Source organism: Nuphar pumila, chromosome 16, assembly GCF_984573655.1.
Source record: "Nuphar pumila chromosome 16, dmNupPumi1.hap1.1, whole genome shotgun sequence".
NCBI lineage: Eukaryota > Viridiplantae > Streptophyta > Magnoliopsida > Nymphaeales > Nymphaeaceae > Nuphar > Nuphar pumila.
Window position 1 is genome coordinate 76,442,055 of NC_143264.1, and position 19,224 is coordinate 76,461,278.

A 19,224-nucleotide genomic window follows, 5' to 3' on the forward strand; every position below is an offset into this window, starting at 1 on the left:
ATGTTTTAGATTGCCATAAACATTGTTACGTAAAGGATCATATGATGGTTCTCTGCTATTTGTAGATATGCTTTCTAATTTATTTTGCATAAATTATTCTGCTAATCATGTTGTTGCTGCAACTTTTTCTCTTTAGAATTACATTCCTCAAATTATTTTTACCACATTCATTGTGAATACTATGTTTCAACTTAATGCCAGTGAAAACATGCTTTAGATTTAGTTGGCCTGATCTCTTGCAACTTAGTTGGGGAATAAGCATTACCATGGTGCTGGCTGCCATGGTCTGGTTTTTGGAAGTTTTTGCATGAGGAATTGCTCAGCCTGCACACAAGCCTAGCAAATTCAAATGAAACTTTTAAGCTTGTTGGGCAATTGGAGTATTTGATCGCAATTCCCATTATTGGTTGAGTCATACAGACAGGGTGATTGGAAGGAACACAAATCACAAGGCCTCAAGTCCAACCATACGTTTCACATGGGTACCTGCAAGATGGCTAGTTTTTTACCAACACAAGAGCCAAGAGGTAACAGCAACATCTAGATAGTATTCCAGATTATGTCGATACGTCCAGCTCTTTCATGAGAGAGAGAGAGAGAGAGAGAGATTCCATTTTTTTTTCATGCATGAAACATGAAACAAATTGTTATTAAAAATTTACAAAACATGTCTGAAGAGGAAAGTTGAAAAAAATGTCGCAACACCCATTAAATAGCACCGCCCGTTGCACATACTGTCAGGAAGTGTGCGCAAGAACTAAAAATGACAGTAGGCCTGTTTTGGCATTAGGTTCCAAGGTGGTCCATCGGTCTTGAAAAGCAAGGACTTGTTCACAAAACATGCTTGCAGAAGCCGGCAACACATGCAGATTGAATTGAAGGGTAAAACTGTGAGATGGACCAAGTCTACGTCCACCAATATATACTACGATTTTCATTACGGAATACCTCCTAATTCAGGTGTAGAAAATGTGAAAACCACAAGCCACGCAAATCTTTGGTGATGTAAGCAGGTTGAACTGAATGACACTATTGAGATGGATCAATTTTACATCCAGTAACACAAGTACATTATTCATCATGAAAGCGTAAGTACCGATTCATACTGAGACCTCTCTCTCTCTCTCAAAATCACAAACCACAAACCACCATTTCCCCAAAAAAAATTTGTTCAACCATACCTAAATGACATCAGTCTTCATTTAGGGCACGTAGAACCTTCACACCTTGTAAAGGTGGAAGAGAAAGTAGGCTACTTTTTCTTAAATGAGAGTTTTTCATAGAGCTTACAAACAGGTGATCCATTTGCTCGTAGCAAATGACCTAAAATTTTCACAGATGAGATCATTTCTTTCTGAATGTCTCCTTTCCTCCCACTAGGGAAACAACTCAGCTGTTTCTCCAAGGGCTGCTATCTGCTTTTCTCAAGTAGTGACAATTGCAACATGTCCTTAATTTCTGTTACAACAAGCAAGAAAGAACAACGGAGTGAAAAGGATCTCTCACGGTATCTGTTTGACAACAAGAAAGAAACTTGCAGTAAATAAAAAGGTACCAACAAACTAAAATGATAAAGGCACAAATAACTTTCCATTCCTTGATACCTAAAGATAATGCAAGAGGAGATCAGCAGAAGTATTCTTCAATCTGCAACTCTGTCCAAGGTGTACATCCCCGAAAACATACCTGCCATGTAGGACCTTTATAGATTAAAATCAGATCTGATGCCTAGCTTGATTAGATACATTACCACACAAGCAATGGATTGAACTTGGGGAGTAGCTAAGCTGGGCAATAAATAGGGCTAAACAAGCCATGTCCAAGCCAAAGCCTAGGCCGTTCGATATCAGCTGAGTACATAAAATAATAGGCTCAAGCTCATGTCAGGCTTGGACATTCAAGCCAACTTGATTAAATTTAAAAAAAAATCTTTTTTACTTTAAACATAAAGGAAATAGGGTTCGAAGTTTGAAATTGTCACTTCTAGTCTAAGAACGAATGACCTTAACGCTTGTACAAACCTGTGTTGTGTTGAATGTGTTAAATATAAATTCTATGAAGTTTTGTATGCTCTCAAACGAGCTTAACAATCTTTTAAAAACCCTAAGCTCAACCTTCAGCTTGGCTTGTTTTAATTTCCAAATGAAGCTTGAGCTTGGCTCTTTTTATTAAACAAGCAAGCTCAAGCGACGTTTTGGTGACCTGGGGCCAAGCTTCTCACAAGAAGCTCAGCTCATTGGCCACCCCTTTCAGTACACATGGGGAATTCAAACCAGAGGTCCTCTGGATATGAAAATGTGACTACCTAACCAGAAAAACATATCTTATTCAACACACTTGTCAAGGTTTCTCATTCCCAGCAAACATATGTTGAAGCCTTGCAGGAAAATTGGGATGGATTAAATATTAAAATACAGTCATTGCAAATAATAAATAAACTAACCGATATTCACAATGTTCAGGCCATGCACACCGAGCCTTTCCATAATCCCAGTAACACTCAGCATCTCTCAAAGGTCCACGTCTGGCTGCTCATGTAAGATCAGCATAATGAGCACTGAGAAAAGCAGCAGGAAAATAATAAACAGAAGGAAATAAAAAGTTACATTTGGTGACAAACTTTGATTTTGCATCTGGATGGATATCATGCCACATTTCCAGCCACAGTTCTCTCATTAAAACTGGCAGTCGTACAATATTCCGGTGATTAACTGCAAAATAAAATTTTCAAGTAATCCTTAGAACCTAATTTCAAACCACTGAGCATAAATCTGAAAAGAAAAAAACCAAAAAATTCCCAACACAGATCATACAATTTGGAAGCTCAAACTAGCGCGTGCCTTGCGTGATGTGATTCTAAGAATTGACATGTAGCTGAGTACAAAATATCGCTGACACTTAATCAACACCAAAATATTCCAAGACCAGAGTGCACCTTAGCAAGCTTTTTATATCAAATAAAATTCAAATACAGTGTCCATGAGAGAGAGAAAGACCTTTATCAAGTTCCCAAACTGCAGTACTCTTTCCTTGGATGCTCTCAGCGTCTTCATAATATGTGATGTACTTGATGCGATTTGGTCTAGTCATGTTAGGAATTATGTCTTTATCTGGAAAATGCTCGACATTTATATCCACTTGAACATCGGTTCCATCATGTTCTGACTGCATGTTCAAATGTAACATAAGACAATATGGTAAAATTTGTAAAGAAGAATATGACATTTACTGTTAAATTATGTATATATAAATATATATATATATATATATATATATAAATATTTATATATATATACATACGTATATATATAAGTATATATATACATATATGTATATATACATATATGTATATATACATAATATATTTCATTTTCTTTTTCTGTACAACCAAAAACCCGATAGGGGTGTTTTGGTAAATCACCATGTACTTTTCCTTTTTGTATTTTTTCTTTTTTCTTTCTTTTTCCCCTTTTTCTTTTCCTTTTTTTATTTCTTAGTTTTCCTTTTGAAGGACCATAAGGGGCCCCACCTATCTAGTCGTTGGGGCTCCCAACGACTAGAAGGGAGCCCCCTTTATGGTCCCCCTTTAGCTCTCCTCCTCTATAAATAGAGGAGGCTCACACTTGTAAAGGCATTGGGTTTTCACCCTCTTCTTTCTTTCTTCAATAATATCCAACTTATGACTTTAAGTCATTTTCTCCTCTTGTGAGTTGTTTGTATACATTTTTAGTGTTGTGTTCTTGGCTCATGTAATCACTCTTAAAGAGTGTTCTTGCTTTATTGGTGCTTCCGCCCCTCTTCATTACATGGTATCAGAGCAAGGTTGGTGATCGAGCTTCTCTTTGTTTTCTTGGGACGTGTGCCTCTCAAGCTTTTGAAGAAAGAACGAAGATTCGGTACCTATGGAACGCGATTATAAAGTTGAGCTTTCTTTTAAGCTCAATGGGTCCAATTATCTTATGTGGGCATCCGCTATGGAAAATCATCTAAGAGGTAAGAAACTTTGGGGTTTTGTTACGGGAACTACTCCCGAACCCTCTCTTGTTCTCACTAAAATCGAAAACGAGGTTGAAAAAGATTTAGATGGCGATGAGCGCATCAAAGCTATCAATGGCCATCAATCCAAAGTTGAGGATTGGGAAAGTAACCATGCCAAAATTTTGGCATGGTTTATGAACAATGTGGACCTCAAAAATTGTGCTAATATTGCTAAATTTAGAAGGGCCAATGAGGCATGGTTCTTCCTTAAGGGTATATATACCCAAAAGGATCTTGCTAGACAATTTTTTTGTCAAGAAAAAATTTGTTCCACTAAACAAATGGATATGAGTGTCCGGGACTACTTTAGCTCTTTAACCCCTCTTTGGGATGAACTTGTTCTTCTTGAGCCTAAATGGGTGGCTCCGGAAGATATTGACTTGAGAAGGGAACAAATTGAAAAGGAGCATTTTTTCCAATTTCTCCATGGTCTTCGACCGAAATTTGAACAAGTTAGGGCATCCCTTCTCCATAGAAGTAAAGTCCTACCTATTGAAGATGTCCTTGCCGAAATATGCCAAGAAGAAACTCGACTTGGCCTAAGCATTAAGAGTGATGATGTTTTGGCCATTACTAGGCCCGGATCAAATGTAAAAGCATATAGACCTCCCCACTTTAACAAAAATAATGGGTCTAGAAAGGGAGTGATTTGTCACTATTGTAATGAACTGAGACACATTAGACCGGTTTGTCCTAAGCTTAAGGGAAAGGTGGCCGCGGTTGGAGAAAACTCTCCAAAGAAGGAAGAAGAAAGTGCCAAAGAGGGAGATATCAAAGAAACTCTTAATCATATCTCGGAAGTTCTCCAACATCTTTTCAAGACTTCTTCTTCAACATCCGGAGCCGCCATCGCCTATTCTTCATCACCTCCAGGTATGTGGATACTAGACTTCGGTGCTTCTTTTCATATGACATCTCATAAAAACTTTCTTTCTAATGTTTTTTCCGAACCCATATCTTCTTATGTTTCAACGGCCGATGAGACATCTTTAAAAATTGAAAGTATTGGAACACTTGATTTTAAAACTTCTCAAAACTTTTTCGTTCCTAAAGTAAGAATTGTTCCAAAGATTAATCTAAATCTTTTTTCCGTTTCCCAAATCACCGATCATGGATGCCAAGTCTCTTTCTCACCTAAAGATTGCACCGTGCAGGATCTCCAGTCAGCAAGGCCATAGGAGGGGTGATCTTTATTTTATGGACTTTTTGACTCTACCTCCAAAGTCTTTTTGCAATCTTATAAAGGACAAAAGTATTGGAATTTGGCATGAGAGACTTGGTCATCCAAATTTTGTAAAGATGTTTCTTTTTCCTTTTTTGGACAATACTTGTAAAGACAAACATATGACTTGTAAAGATTGCATTTTTGGGAAATCTAAAGCTATTCATTCCCTCAAATAAATTATTTCACCACTCGCCCTTTTGAACGTATTCATACTGATGTATGGGGACCTTCCCCTGTTTTATCCAAAGGAGGATTTTCATACTACGTAGTCTTTATTGATGACTTCACTCGATTTACTTGGATTTACTTTTTAAGTCGCAAATCCGAAGTTTTCACCTTCTTTAAAGATTTTCATGCAATGGTCAAAAATCAATTTTTAGGAAATCTATCAATTCTTAGGTCCGATTCGGGAGGCGAATATATGTCCAATGAATTTCAAAGCTATTTAAAATGGAATTTGCCATCAACGTTCTTGTCCCAACACTCCGCTACAAAATGGTCTTGCGGAAAGAAAGCATAGACACATAATAGAAACCGCAAGAACTTTATTAATTTCAAAAAACATTCCAAAATCCTTTTGGGCCGAAGCAGTTCTAACCTCAACATACCTTATCAATAGAACCCCTTCATCTTCTTTGAAAAATCTTTCTCTATTTGAAAAACTTTACAATATGTCTCCCGATTATAAAAGACTAACAATTTTTTTGTGTAAATGCTTTGCTCTAACTCACAAAAATGATAAACTTTCTCCTAGGGCTATTGAATGTATTTTCTTAGGATACGGCGAAAAACAAAAAGGTTATCGATGTTTTGACATACTCAAAAACAAACTTTATATCTCAAAAGATGTCACATTCCTAGAAGAAGAAAATGGTTTTTCGCATAAACCAAATGAAAATATTGATTATTCCTTTTTGTTTGACTTGTTACCTCAAGAAAACATCATAGATGATCATGTTGATCCTAGTGAACCTCTCATAGAAGATCATTTTGAACATCCAAATGATGACCAAAATTTAGAAGAAAATGTATCAAGACAAACACAAGTCTACTCTAGAAGGAATGAAAGAAATCCACCTTGTGCCCTTGAAAAATTCTCTCAAAGTGAGTCGATTGAAGAAACCTCTCAAAGAAGATCAAATCGTATCTCAAAAGTACCAAATAGATTTGTATCTTATGATTCTTTTTCTCCAAATTATCGAGCATGTCTACTAGCTCTTCACTCTTTTCATGAACCATCTCATTACAATGATGCTAAACAATATGCTCATTGAAATGAAGCCATGGAACTAGAACTTAATGCACTTAAAAGGGCACAAACTTGGGAAATCATTAATCCACCTAATGGCAAGAAACCCATTAGATGTAGATGGGTTTTTAAAGTAAAAACTAAGAGTGATGGTTCATTGGAAAGATATAAGGCTAGGTTAGTGGCCAAAGGATATTCCCAAGAGTATGGGATAGATTATGATGAAACTTTTGCCCCAGTTGCTTGAATGACTAGTGTTCGAGCTCTTATTGCAATAGCCTCTATTAAAAAATGACCAATTTTTCAACTTGATGTCAAAAATGTCTTTTTAAATGGAAATTTAAATGAAGAAGTTTATATGGAACCTCCTCCAGGTATGAATTTAAATGGTAAAATTTTAAAATTAAAAAAGGCCCTATATGGACTTAAGCAAGCTCCTAAAGCTTGGTATGACAAGTTTAGTAATGTATTAATCAATTTAGGATTTACTTCCTGTTATACTGACACTGCTCTTTTTGTTAAAAGGACAGGCGACTTCATTGTTATTCTTCTGTTATATGTTGATGATATGATCATCACTGAGAGTGACAAAAAGGGGGTAAATGATGTAAAGTCTATGTTAAAAGAAACTTTTCATATGTCTGACCTTGGATACTTGAGATATTTTTTAGGAATTGAAGTAGCTTATTCCGCGCGAGGATACATCCTATCTCAAATGAAATTAGCTGCTGACATTTGTACCAAGTCAGGAATATCTGATGAAAAGAAAGTTGAGACTCCCGAAGTTATCAATGCAAAACTGAGACTTGAGGATGGTGTTCTTCTTGAGGATCCAACCCCCTACCGTCAATTAATTGATCTCTCACCTATCTATCCATCACCCGTCCAGATATAGCTCATGCGGTTCATGCAGCAAGCCAGTTTCAACATGCACCTACTTCGGTTCATATGGCAGCTGCAATGAGAATTGTGTGATACATCAAAAATACCATCTCCAAGGGACTCTTCTTATCATCTTCCTCATCTCTTGAGTTAACTGTTTTTACTGATGTTGACTGGGGAGGAAATCCCAATGATCGTGTCTCAACTACTGGTCTTTGCATTTTTTTAGGTGAATCTCTCATTTCGTGGAGATGCAAGAAGCAGCAGAATGTCTCACTATCATCCACTGAAGCTGAGTATCGAGCCATGGCAATGACAACTATGGAAATCGTATGGCTCAGAAGTCTCCTTGGTGACATGGGCGTCATCATTTCCTCTCCCACCAAGCTCTGTTGTGATAACAAAAGCGCGATATATATTGTAAGCAATCATACTTTTCACGAGCGGACCAAGCATATCGAAATGGATTGCCATTATGTTCGAGAAGAATATCTCAGAGGAACTATCACATTAGCATATGTTACTTCAGAATATCAACTGACTGACTTCTTCACCAAAGCGCTCCCAACTCCACGATTTATGTTTCTTCTTAGCAAACTTTCGGTCTTCTCCCCGTAAAGTTTGAGGGGGCATGTTAAATTATGTATATATAAATATATATATACATATACTTATATATATATATATATACATACGTATATATATAAGTATATATATATACATATATGTATATATACATAATATATTTCATTTTCTTTTTCTATACAACCAAAAACCCGATAGGGGTGTTTTGGTAAATCACCATGTACTTTTTCCTTTTTGTATTTTTTCTTTCTTTTTCCCCTTTTTCTTTTCCTTTTTTATTTCTTAGTTTTCCTTTTGAAGGACCATAAGGGGCCCCACCTATCTAGTCGTTGGGGCCCCAACGATCATGTTTATGACCGTTGGGGCTCCCAACGACTAGAAGAGAGCCCCCTTTATGGTCCCCCTTTAGCTCTCCTCCTCTATAAATAGAGGAGGCTCACACTTGTAAAGGCATTGGGTTTTCACCCTCTTCTTTCTTTCTTCAATAATATCCAACTTATGACTTTAAGTCATTTTCTCCTCTTGTGAGTTGTTTGTATACATTTTTAGTGTTGTGTTCTTGGCTCTTGTAATCACTCTTAAATAGTGTTCTTGCTTTATTGGTGCTTCCGCCCCTCTTCATTACAATTTACTTGGGGTACATTTGGATAATTTTAGGTTAGAACACGTCAATATTTTAAAATTGTAATATCAGGTAATACTCCAATATCTAGGGTTAATTTGGGAAGATACAAAATAGGGAGAGGAGGATAAGAATTGCAAGAATGGTTTGTTTGTTTTTTGGGAGGGTGGTGGGTGGGGTCCTATCTTTAAAAGGGTGGATAGTTTCTCTTTTTTTAAAGGGCAACAAAAAGAGTGGTCCAATATTTAAGACAAGGTAATATTGTAATGTCAGAATATTTAGCTATTTTCATATTGTCTAAGTATTTCTTCTCAAAATTACCTCATCGTTGATCTATATTGATACATGACTGTTTACATAGACATGCCAAAAATGGGGTGAGTAGCAATTTATTACAAATATGAACAAATGTTATAAACAGTGTTGTGAAAAGCGTTGAGGCGTAGCGAGGCGCTCCACCAAAAACCGAGGCGAGGCATAAGCCTCGAGGCGTAAAGCGTAAGCCTCAAAAAAAAAATTGAAAACTTAAAAAATATTATAAAAAATATCTAAAAATACAAATAAATAAAGAAATGCTTTATTGATTAAATAGCAATCAATAAAAAATAGAAAATCTCAAATAAGTACTAAAAATATGAGATTAACATATAAAAGTAACTAAAAAGCTGATTACATAACTCAAAAATATATGAGATTAACCAAAAAATGTTAAAATATACTAATCAACTGATTACATAACTGAAATAACTGGAAAATATATGAGATTAACCTACAAAAGTTAAAATCTATGAGATTATTCTAAAAAATATGCGATTAATATATAAAAGTAACTAAAAAACTGACTACATAACTGAAAAATATATGAGATTAACAAATAAAAGTTAAAATATATTAAGAAACTGATGAGTTGTGGAGCCCGATTCATAGTTTTTTCCCTTACAGAAGGGGGGTCCGGGGGTTCCCCCCAGCGCGGGTCCCGCTGCGCGGTCAGCGGGGGGGGGGGGGGGGGGGGGGCGCCCCTGGCGGGGGATTATAGGGGGGCAGCGCCCCCCCTAAGATTTTTTTTTTAAATTCAGCAGCCCATTTCAAATGGGCAAATTAAAAAAAAATAAATAAATCCAAAAATGGACCAAAATGCATGTGCTCAACCAGGTTTTTATGTAGGTCGACCCAATTTATCCATCTTATGATCCGATCGTTGTATGGTCTATGCTTGGCAATAGCAGTGTAACTATATACTTGTTGATATTTGTTAGTTAACTATATACGTTTGACATGCTTCAGAATTTTAGCTTGTAATTGATAATCTAACTTCATATCTAGAGCATTTTATAAAATATAAGATAATTGTGCATGTATATATATAGGAAACTACTGCCAAATAGAGTTCTTGAGCACATGCATTTAAACTTAAATGATAGGGCAGACATTGTCTGAATGACAATATATCATGGCATAAGTTCAACAAATGTTCTCTGCTGGTTGTAATAAAGAACTGGTGAAAAAATATGCAGCTTGCAGTGAGGCACGTACGCCTCACCTTGAGGTGTGCGCCTCAAGGCTTTTGCGCCTTATGCCTGCGCCTCAAGGCACAAAGCTCCTCGCCTTGAGGCGAGGCGCGCTTTTGGCGCCTTGAGGCGCGCTTTTGGCGCCTTGAGGCGCGCTTTTGGCGCGCTTTTTGCGCCTTGAGGCGCGCTTTTAATAACACTGGTTATAAATTACTGTAGTATTTGGGTCTATCCAAAGTTCCAAACAAGCTTAGAAAAACTTTTGACATTGACAGTTTCAAGGACATAGGCATAGACAAGTGTACTGCCTAAGCGACAACCCTTTCATATTAGAAACTCTAAAATATTTGGAGCACTTGGTACAAGAAAAAGAATTGTACACTAGAACATTAAACATAAGCGCATCTGCTTTTCTGAAGGTCCACACTCCTTAAACATCACTAACATTATTCTGTTCACATCTACTAATAACTGAAAATTTTCTTTTGTGAGAGCCTGAGAGGTTCATATTGTTAAAATGTAAAACTGTACATATATGTATATATAATAATATTATATTATTATATATATAAATACATTTTTAATTTCTTTCTTTTCTGTATTTTTTTCCTTTATTTTTATTTTTTGTCTTTATGTCATCTAGTTCAGTTTGAACTAGAATGACTGTTGCTAGTCAAGTCCTGTCCAGACTTGACTAGCAATAGAGCTGTTGGACTGACACATTCCAACAGCTCTAAATAGAGCTGTTGGACTGTGCCCAACAGCTCTATTGAGTCCTCTTTCAGCTGTGTATATAAAGGGGTGCAACCCCTCTTGTATTTTACTCCAATGCTTCTTAAGCAATTGGTTTTTCATATCAATAAAGAATACATTTTTATTTTTATTTTGTTTCCAGTTATACCCTTTTTAAGGGTTATGCTTTAGTGTCATTCTTGACACTTGCTCTTGTTAATCAAAGCTCATGTTTCGAAGATCCCCATTTCATTTCATGGTATCAGAGCCGCGGAAGTACTAAATCTTGAGGAAAAGCTGCCTCGGTTTCCGTGCCCGTTTGCAAAAGTGTTCGCCACTTAAAGAGAAGTGTTTTATCACTTCATTGGAGAAGATTTCACATCTTGTTGTATTGTTTTTTTTTTTCTTTCTTTCTCATTTTCCTTCTTGTTTCTCTTCTATCCCTATTCTTTCTCTCCTTGTAATCGATGGATGACAATGATAAAGTCACCATCATGCCTATGAAACTAAGCGATACGAACTATGTAACATGGGCTTCAATCATGAAGCACCATATATGGGGAAAAGGCTTATGGGGGATTGTGGATGGTTCCGATTCGGAACCTAAGCTATCTCTTACTAAAAAGGAGGGAGATAAAGACGTCCCTCTATCGGAAGAAGAGAAAATCAAGGCTATTGCCTCATACGAGAAGAAATGGAAAGAATGGAGAATATCTCATGCGAAGATAATGTCATGGCTTATCAATAGCGTTGACATTAAAAAATGCTCAAGTCTTGCCAAATTTGATCATGCCGATAAGGCATGGGAATACCTTAAGAATATGTATTCCCTTAAAGATATTGCACACGTGTGCAACCTCCAAAAAAAAGTTTGAATGATGACACAAGGAGACAAAACTATTCGTGAATATTACAATGGGTTGTCCGAACTTTGGGAAGAACTTTCCCTTTTAGAACCAAAGTGGCATTGTGCCGAAGACATCGAGCTTCGTCAGAAACAACTCGATGTTGAACATTTTTACCAGTTTATCACTGGATTAAGGCCGGAATTTGAAACCACTAAATCGGCCCTACTTCACCGGGGAAAAATTCCTTCTATTGTGGAAACTATTGAAGAGTTAACAATGGAAGAAAATCGTCTCCGGAAAGGTTCTTTAAAAATTGAAGATGATTCCGTTTTAGCCGTGTCTAGACCAGGGAATCATGTTCGATCATATAGGCCTCCTCACTTTAACCGACAAAATGGTGACTATGATAAGAAGAAAGTTATTTGTCATCACTGTCATGAACCGGGACACTACAGGCCACAATGTCCCAAACTTAAGGAGCTGAGAGAAAAAAGAGCTGCAATTGCTGGATCGGAGCCTAAAGATCAGGATGCACCAGTTTCCCTGGCCCAACTAATGGAGATCCTTCAGCCTCTCATCAAAGGTGCCTCTTCCTCATCTGAAGCTTCAACCGGCGCAGCAGCCTCATCTTTTTCTGATTTAGGTAAAATTTCTTGGCTTCTTGACTCTGGTGCATCTTTTCATATGACCCCAAATAATCAAAGTCTATCCAAATGTGTTAAAAATAAAACAAGTGTGTCAAAGGTCTTTACTGCTGATGGGACTTCTCTTGAAATAGAAGGAATAGGAGATTTTGAAAAAAATTATAAAACAAAAAAATTTTTTATTCCAGAAATTAGACATGTTCCCAAATTAAATTTAAATCTTTTATCTGTATCTCAAATTTCTGATTATGGGTGTAATATTTCTTTTTCTTCTCATGGTTGTTGGGTACAGGATCGCCAGTCAGGCAAGCTGATTGGGGAAGGCCATAGAGAAGGAAGACTCTATTACATGGATTTTTTGGAAATGCCGAAGAAAGCTTTTTGTTATAATATTCAAAAAATAGAGTTGGAACTGTGGCATAAGAGACTTGGTCACCCACATATAGCCAAAATCCAACATTTTCTAAATCTAGGGAAATTTTGTAACTCTGAATCATTTGATTGTAAAGATTGTATTCTCGGCAAAATGAAAAGATTACCATTTCAGAACAGAACCTTTTTCTCTTCAAGACCACTTGAATTAATACACTCGGATGTTTGGGGTCCTGCACCAGTAATTTCTAAAGGAGGATTTGTTTACTATGTTATTTTTGTCGATGATTTCTCCCGACATACGTGGATATACTTTCTCAAACATAAGTCTGAAGTATTTTCATACTTTCAAACTTTTCATAATATGGTTAAAAACAAATTTCAAAATGATATTACTATTTTTCGCACAGATTCAGGGAGAGAGTTTTTATCCACAGATTTTCAAAATTATCTTAAATTGCATGGCATCACACATCAAAGATCTTGTCCTTATACACCTCAACAAAATGGACTGGCAGAACGAAAACATCGCCATATTATAGAAACCACTAGAACTTTATTAATAGCAAATCAAGTCCCTAAACACTTTTGGGCAGAAGCTGCCTTAACTGCCACCTATCTCATTAATAGGATGCCATCTTCTTCGTTACAAAATATCACTCCCATTGAAAAACTTATGAACATTTCTCCAGACTACTCTAGATTAAGAATATTTGGGTGCAAATGTTTCATATTTACTGACAAAAATGATAAACTTTCCCCTCGTGCGATTCCCTGTGCCTTTTTAGGATATGCTGAAAACCAAAAAGGTTATAGATGTTTTGACTTCAAAAATAATAAACTATATGTGTCTAGAAATGTTTCCTTTCTTGAAAAGGAGAGCTTCTTTGATTTTAGAAAATTAAAAGACGTCACTGAGTACTCCTTTTTGCTAGATCTAACATCAACATCTGATGAATATGACCTTGATTGTAACTTTGATGATGATCCAAGAATTATTGATCTTAATGTTGAAAATGAAGAAGTTCATAGAGATACTAGTATTCAATATTCCAGGCGACAAGAGTCTAATACTCCATGTGCACTTGAGAAATATTCTAACATTCCAACTAGACAATCATCCCGAATCTCGAGGCCTCCAGAAAAGTTTGTATCATACGAGTCTTTCTCACCCACATATAGGGCAGTTATTGCATTAATTCACTCATATGAAGAACCATCCACATATTTTCAAGCAAAAAATGATATCAAATGGATAGAAGCCATGAAAGTTGAATTAGATGCACTTGAAAAGGCTTCTACATGGAATATTCAAGATCTTCCTCCAGGGAAGAAAACTATAGGATGTCGATGGGTTTATAAAATTAAAACCAAGAGTGATGGTACTCTTGAAAGATATAAAGCCCGTTTAGTAGCCAAAGGTTATGCCCAAGAATATGGGATTGATTATGAAGAAACCTTTGCTCCGGTGGCTCGTATGACTACTGTCCGAACCTTAATTGCCTTAGCTTCTATCAAAAAATGGTCTATTTTTCAAATGGATGTCAAAAATGCTTTTTTAAATGGAAAGCTAGTTGAAGAAGTATATATGGAACCCCCTCCTGGTCTAAGTATTCCTAAGGGTAAAGTCCTTCGCTTAGAAAAAGCTCTTTATGGACTTAAACAAGCACCAAAAGCTTGGTATGATAGGTTTAGTCGTGTTATGATTGATATTGGTTTTCAATTCTGTTTAACTGACACTGCTTTGTTTATTAAGAATTCTGATGCAGGAATCATTGTGCTTCTTCTTTATGTGGATGATATGATCATCACCGGAAGCGATAAACAGGGAGTTGAAACAATCAAAACACTTCTTAAATCTCATTTTGAAATGACTGATTTGGGCTTGTTGAGATATTTTTTAGGCATTGAAGTTGCTTATTCTCCTAGAGGATATTTATTATCTCAGACTAAATTTGCTTTTGATATTGTTTTCAGGTCTAGTATTACTGATGATAAGAAAGTTGACACTCCAGAAGTTGTTAATGTTAAAATGAAGATTGATGATGGAGAACTTCTTGCAGACCCTACTCCTTACAGACAGCTTGTCGGGGCACTTTCCTATCTATCCATTACCAGACCAGATATAGCACATGCTGTTCATACAGCAAGTCAATTTCAACATGCTCCTACTTCTGTTCATATGGGAGCAGTCATGCGTATTATCAGATACATCAAGTCCTCTCTTTCACGAGGACTTTTCTTATCTTCCTCCTCTTCTCTTGATTTAATTGCATATACTGATGCTGATTGGGGAGGTGATCCCAATAACAGACACTCAACCACTGGCTTTTGTGTCTTTTTAGGGGAATCATTAATCTCGTGGAGGTGTAAAAAGCAGCAGAAGGTATCTCTCTCATCCACCGAAGCTGAATACAGAGCCATGGCAACCACGACCATGGAAGTAGTTTGGCTCCGACGACTGCTTGCTGACATGGGAGTTGAAGCAACAAAGGCTTCACAAATGTGTTGTGACAACAAAAGTGCGATCTACATTGCCAGTAACAGAACATTCCACGAACGCACCAAACACATCGAAATGGATTGTCACTACGTCAGAGAGGAATATCTACACGGGATAATTGATCTGCCATATGTCACTTCAGAATATCAGTTAGCAGACCTCTTTACAAAGCCTCTCGCTGCTCCCCGATTTCACTTTCTCTTAGACAAACTTTCGCTCATTGTACCGTAAGTTTGAGGGGGAGTGTTAAAATGTAAAACTGTACATATATGTATATATAATAATATTATATTATTATATATATAAATACATTTTTAATTTCTTTCTTTTCTGTATTTTTTTCCTTTATTTTTATTTTTTGTCTTTATGTCATCTAGTTCAGTTTGAACTAGAATGACTGTTGCTAGTCAAGTCCTGTCCAGACTTGACTAGCAATAGAGCTGTTGGACTGACACAGTCCAACAACTCTTAATAGAGCTGTTGGACTGACACATTCCAACAGCTCTAAATAGAGCTGTTGGACTGTGCCCAACAGCTCTATTGAGTCCTCTTTCAGCTGTGTATATAAAGGGGTGCAGCCCCTCTTGTATTTTACTCCAATGCTTCTTAAGCAATTGGTTTTTCATATCAATAAAGAATACATTTTTATTTTTATTTTGTTTCCAGTTATACCCTTTTTAAGGGTTATGCTTTAGTGTCATTCTTGACACTTGCTCTTGTTAATCAAAGCTCGTGTTTCGAAGATCCCCATTTCATTTCACATATCCTCAGTAGTTTAATAGTAATGCCGCATCTAAAAGTCCAATCACAGTTATCAAGAAACCTGTGGAGCCCTTGTGATGTTCACACGAGACCCAAGCCAGGACTTGCACCAAGAAAGTGAATGATATGGTACCTGAGAAAAATAATTAACTTCACTCGTAATTCATGATGGGGAAGTTGAATGGACAGCTTTCATGTTGTAACCACTAGTTTTTTCTACATACCGTCTCATCGCCACTGGCAGATTCTGGTTCACCCTCGACAGGATTTCCAGATCTGATAAAAGAAACATGCAAGGAAACATTAAATGCCACCATCTGCAATCCAGATGTTTACAAACACAGTATTGAACTTAGAACATAAATGAAAATCAGAAGTAACGTGAAGGCAAAAAACAATCATATAACTACAACCAGAGGAATAATGTAGAAGTACAAGAAAACCTTAATGATGAAAGATTCCAGGGAGACTACAACAGCTACATTTTTAGGCTTGCACTCCTCATGGGGAGACTTAAGAAATAAGGAGTAAACACCTTCGTAGAAAATAAGCAATGTACCATAACATCAGATAAATTTGTATACATTTACTATAAATGTACACAAGCATCATGATTACACAAATCAATGGATTCCATTTTGTTTGTGCAAGTTGCCGCGGCAACTGTACTGCAGAGCTTTATAGTGAAAGCAATGCACAAAGTTTCAACAGGGTTACTCAGAGACCAAGTATCAAATTTATTGGATAGGAATCAGTTAGTCACATCGAAATGGATCAACCTTGAAAATAAAGATCCTTGAAACTCATAAATGATATCAGTGATAATCCAATTATCAGGATATGGCTTGCCGCTTGGTGCAAAATGGTATCCAACCTATATCACCATGAAAAAGTAAAGGTTTAGCTGCATTAAGAAGGAAAATAATCACTCAAAAGCACATATATTTGATACTAAAACACTGGAAAACAAAAAGAACAGTGGAGTATAACTATAATGAAAAGTCATGGATGTAGGTCTTTCCCATGAAAACACCCTGAAGACAAATCCACAATAACTTAAAAGTAAGCAACCTGTAATAAGCCAATGCCCTAGTATCACAACTATCTTATAGACTACGTCACGTAAGTGCAGGTGCAAATTATCCGACGTGGCAGTTTCAAAAAACTTGGGTGCGAAGGTGCGTATGTATGTATGTATATATATATATATATATATATATATAGTTACTAGAATATGAGAACTACCATGTGAACTGGGCATTTCTTACACTTTTTTTGTAAAAACAAATATGTAGATGTGTTCAGCATGGTGAATTTGCTAAGAATCAACTGTTGGATCATGTATTTTCGATGAAAAATTATGATTTTTTGATGCTTGAATATTTATGAAGAATTCGAGATTATGAGCTGTTGATTTTAAAGCCTTAAAAAATTCTTGTTTATGCATCATAATCGGATGATTCAAGAGCTGGTCCTTATAAAACCAAACATGTAGATCACATCCATACAGTTAGATATAAGAGAAAAGAACAAAAAATCCATGAAAATCACAGTTTATACCAGTGTTATTAAAAGCATGCCTCAAGGCGCAAAAAGTGTGCCTCGCCTCAAGGCGAGGGGCTTTGTGCCTTGAGGCGCAGGCATAAGGCGCAAAAGCCTTGAGGCGCACGCCTCAAGGCGAGGCGCGCCTCAAGGTGAGGCGTACGCGCCTCACTGCAAGCTGCATATTTTTTCACCAGTTCTTTATTACAACCAGCAGAGAACATTTGTTGAACTTATGCCATGATATATTGTCATTCAGACAATGTCTGCCTTATCATTTAAGTTTAAATGCATGTGCTCAAGAACTCTATTTGACAGTAGTTTCCTATATATATATATATGCACAATTATCTTATATTTTATAAAATGCTCTAGATATGAAGTTAGATTATCAATTACAAGCTAAAATTCTGAAGCATGTCAAACGTATATAGTTAACTAACAAATATCAACAAGTATATAGTTACACTGCTATTGCCAAGCATAGACCATACAACGATCGGATCATAAGATGGATAAATTGGGTCGACCTACATAAAAATCTGGTTGAGCACATGCATTTTGGTCCATTTTTGGATTTATTTATTTTTTTTTAAATTTGCCCATTTGAAATGGGCTGCTGAATTTTAAAAAAAAATCTTAGGGGGGGCGCTGCCCCCCTATAATCCCCCGCCAGGGCCCCCCCCCCCCTTGGACCCCCGCCCGCTGACCGCGCAGCGGGACCCGCGCCGGGGGGAACCCCCGGACCCCCCTTCTGTAAGGGAAAAAACTATGAATCGGGCTCCACAACTCATCAGTTTCTTAATATATTTTAACTTTTATTTGTTAATCTCATATATTTTTCAGTTATGTAGTCAGTTTTTCAGTTACTTTTATATATTAATCGCATATTTTTTAGAATAATCTCATAGATTTTAACTTTTGTAGGTTAATCTCATATATTTTCCAGTTATTTCAGTTATGTAATCAGTTTATTAGTATATTTTAACATTTTTTGGTTAATCTCATATATTTTTGAGTTATGTAATCAGTTTTTTAGTTACTTTTATATGTTAATCTCATATTTTTAGTACTTATTTGAGATTTTCTATTTTTTATTGATTGTTATTTAATCAATAAAGCATTTCTTTATTTATTTGTATTTTTAGATATTTTTTATAATATTTTTAAAGTTTTCAAAAAAAAATTTTGAGGCTTACGCTTTACGCCTCGCCTCGATTTTTGGTGGAGCGCCTCGCTACGCCTCAACGCTTTTCACAACACTGGAGAGGGTCGTCTTTGAATCTCTTTTCAAAGTCCTTTAAGAAGATTACCCGGGCCTATCGGCCAAGGCTATAGACTCGATGTCTGGGTAATCTTCTTAAAGGACTTTGAAAAGAGAGTCAAAGATGACGCTTGGCAACGGATATCAAGGCTCCCTCTCTGGAATCAAACCCTAATTTCTTCAAAGTAACAGCACTGGAGGCACGACCCAACCAGTTAAGGCTAGGAATGCATCGTCGATAGATCGTGTGTGTGTGTGTGTATTTATCTATATAATATAGATAAAACAAGACTTGGTTAGGGTTAACTAAGTCTAATTTTAGATAGAAATGAACCCCAATGTGGTTGTCCACATTTGACACTGTGGAAGTCGTGTCCAAGTGTTGCACCTACACAGACATGGACACAACACAGGTGCATTGACTTTTTAGAAGCGTCTGTGTTACATA

At 36.5% G+C, this 19,224-nt stretch overlaps 1 protein-coding gene across 6 annotated transcripts in view; it reads right to left on the bottom strand.

Annotated features, from left to right (window-relative positions):
- Positions 1-1,014: 1,014 nt before the first annotated feature.
- LOC149813680 (phospholipid--sterol O-acyltransferase-like) overlaps positions 1,015-19,224 on the bottom strand; it is a 94,691-nt gene continuing 76,481 nt past the window's right edge. For 3 of the 6 annotated variants that reach the window (XM_089990982.1, XM_089990979.1, XM_089990984.1), the window contains 8 exons: positions 16,750-16,844; positions 16,195-16,246; positions 16,032-16,103; positions 2,997-3,165; positions 2,607-2,711; positions 2,444-2,528; positions 1,605-1,686; positions 1,015-1,511 (listed from right to left, as the gene is read on the bottom strand). In XM_089990982.1, coding sequence (XP_089847108.1) covers positions 1,605-1,686; positions 2,444-2,528; positions 2,607-2,711; positions 2,997-3,165; positions 16,032-16,103; positions 16,195-16,246; positions 16,750-16,844 — 660 coding nt within the window. In that variant the 3' untranslated portion in view covers positions 1,015-1,511. Of the gene's footprint in view, positions 1,512-1,604; positions 1,687-2,443; positions 2,529-2,606; positions 2,712-2,813; positions 2,875-2,996; positions 3,166-16,031; positions 16,104-16,194; positions 16,247-16,749; positions 16,845-19,224 lie in introns of those variants that run through there. The other 3 variants (XR_016428214.1, XM_089990980.1, XM_089990983.1) reach the window with 3 other exon arrangements.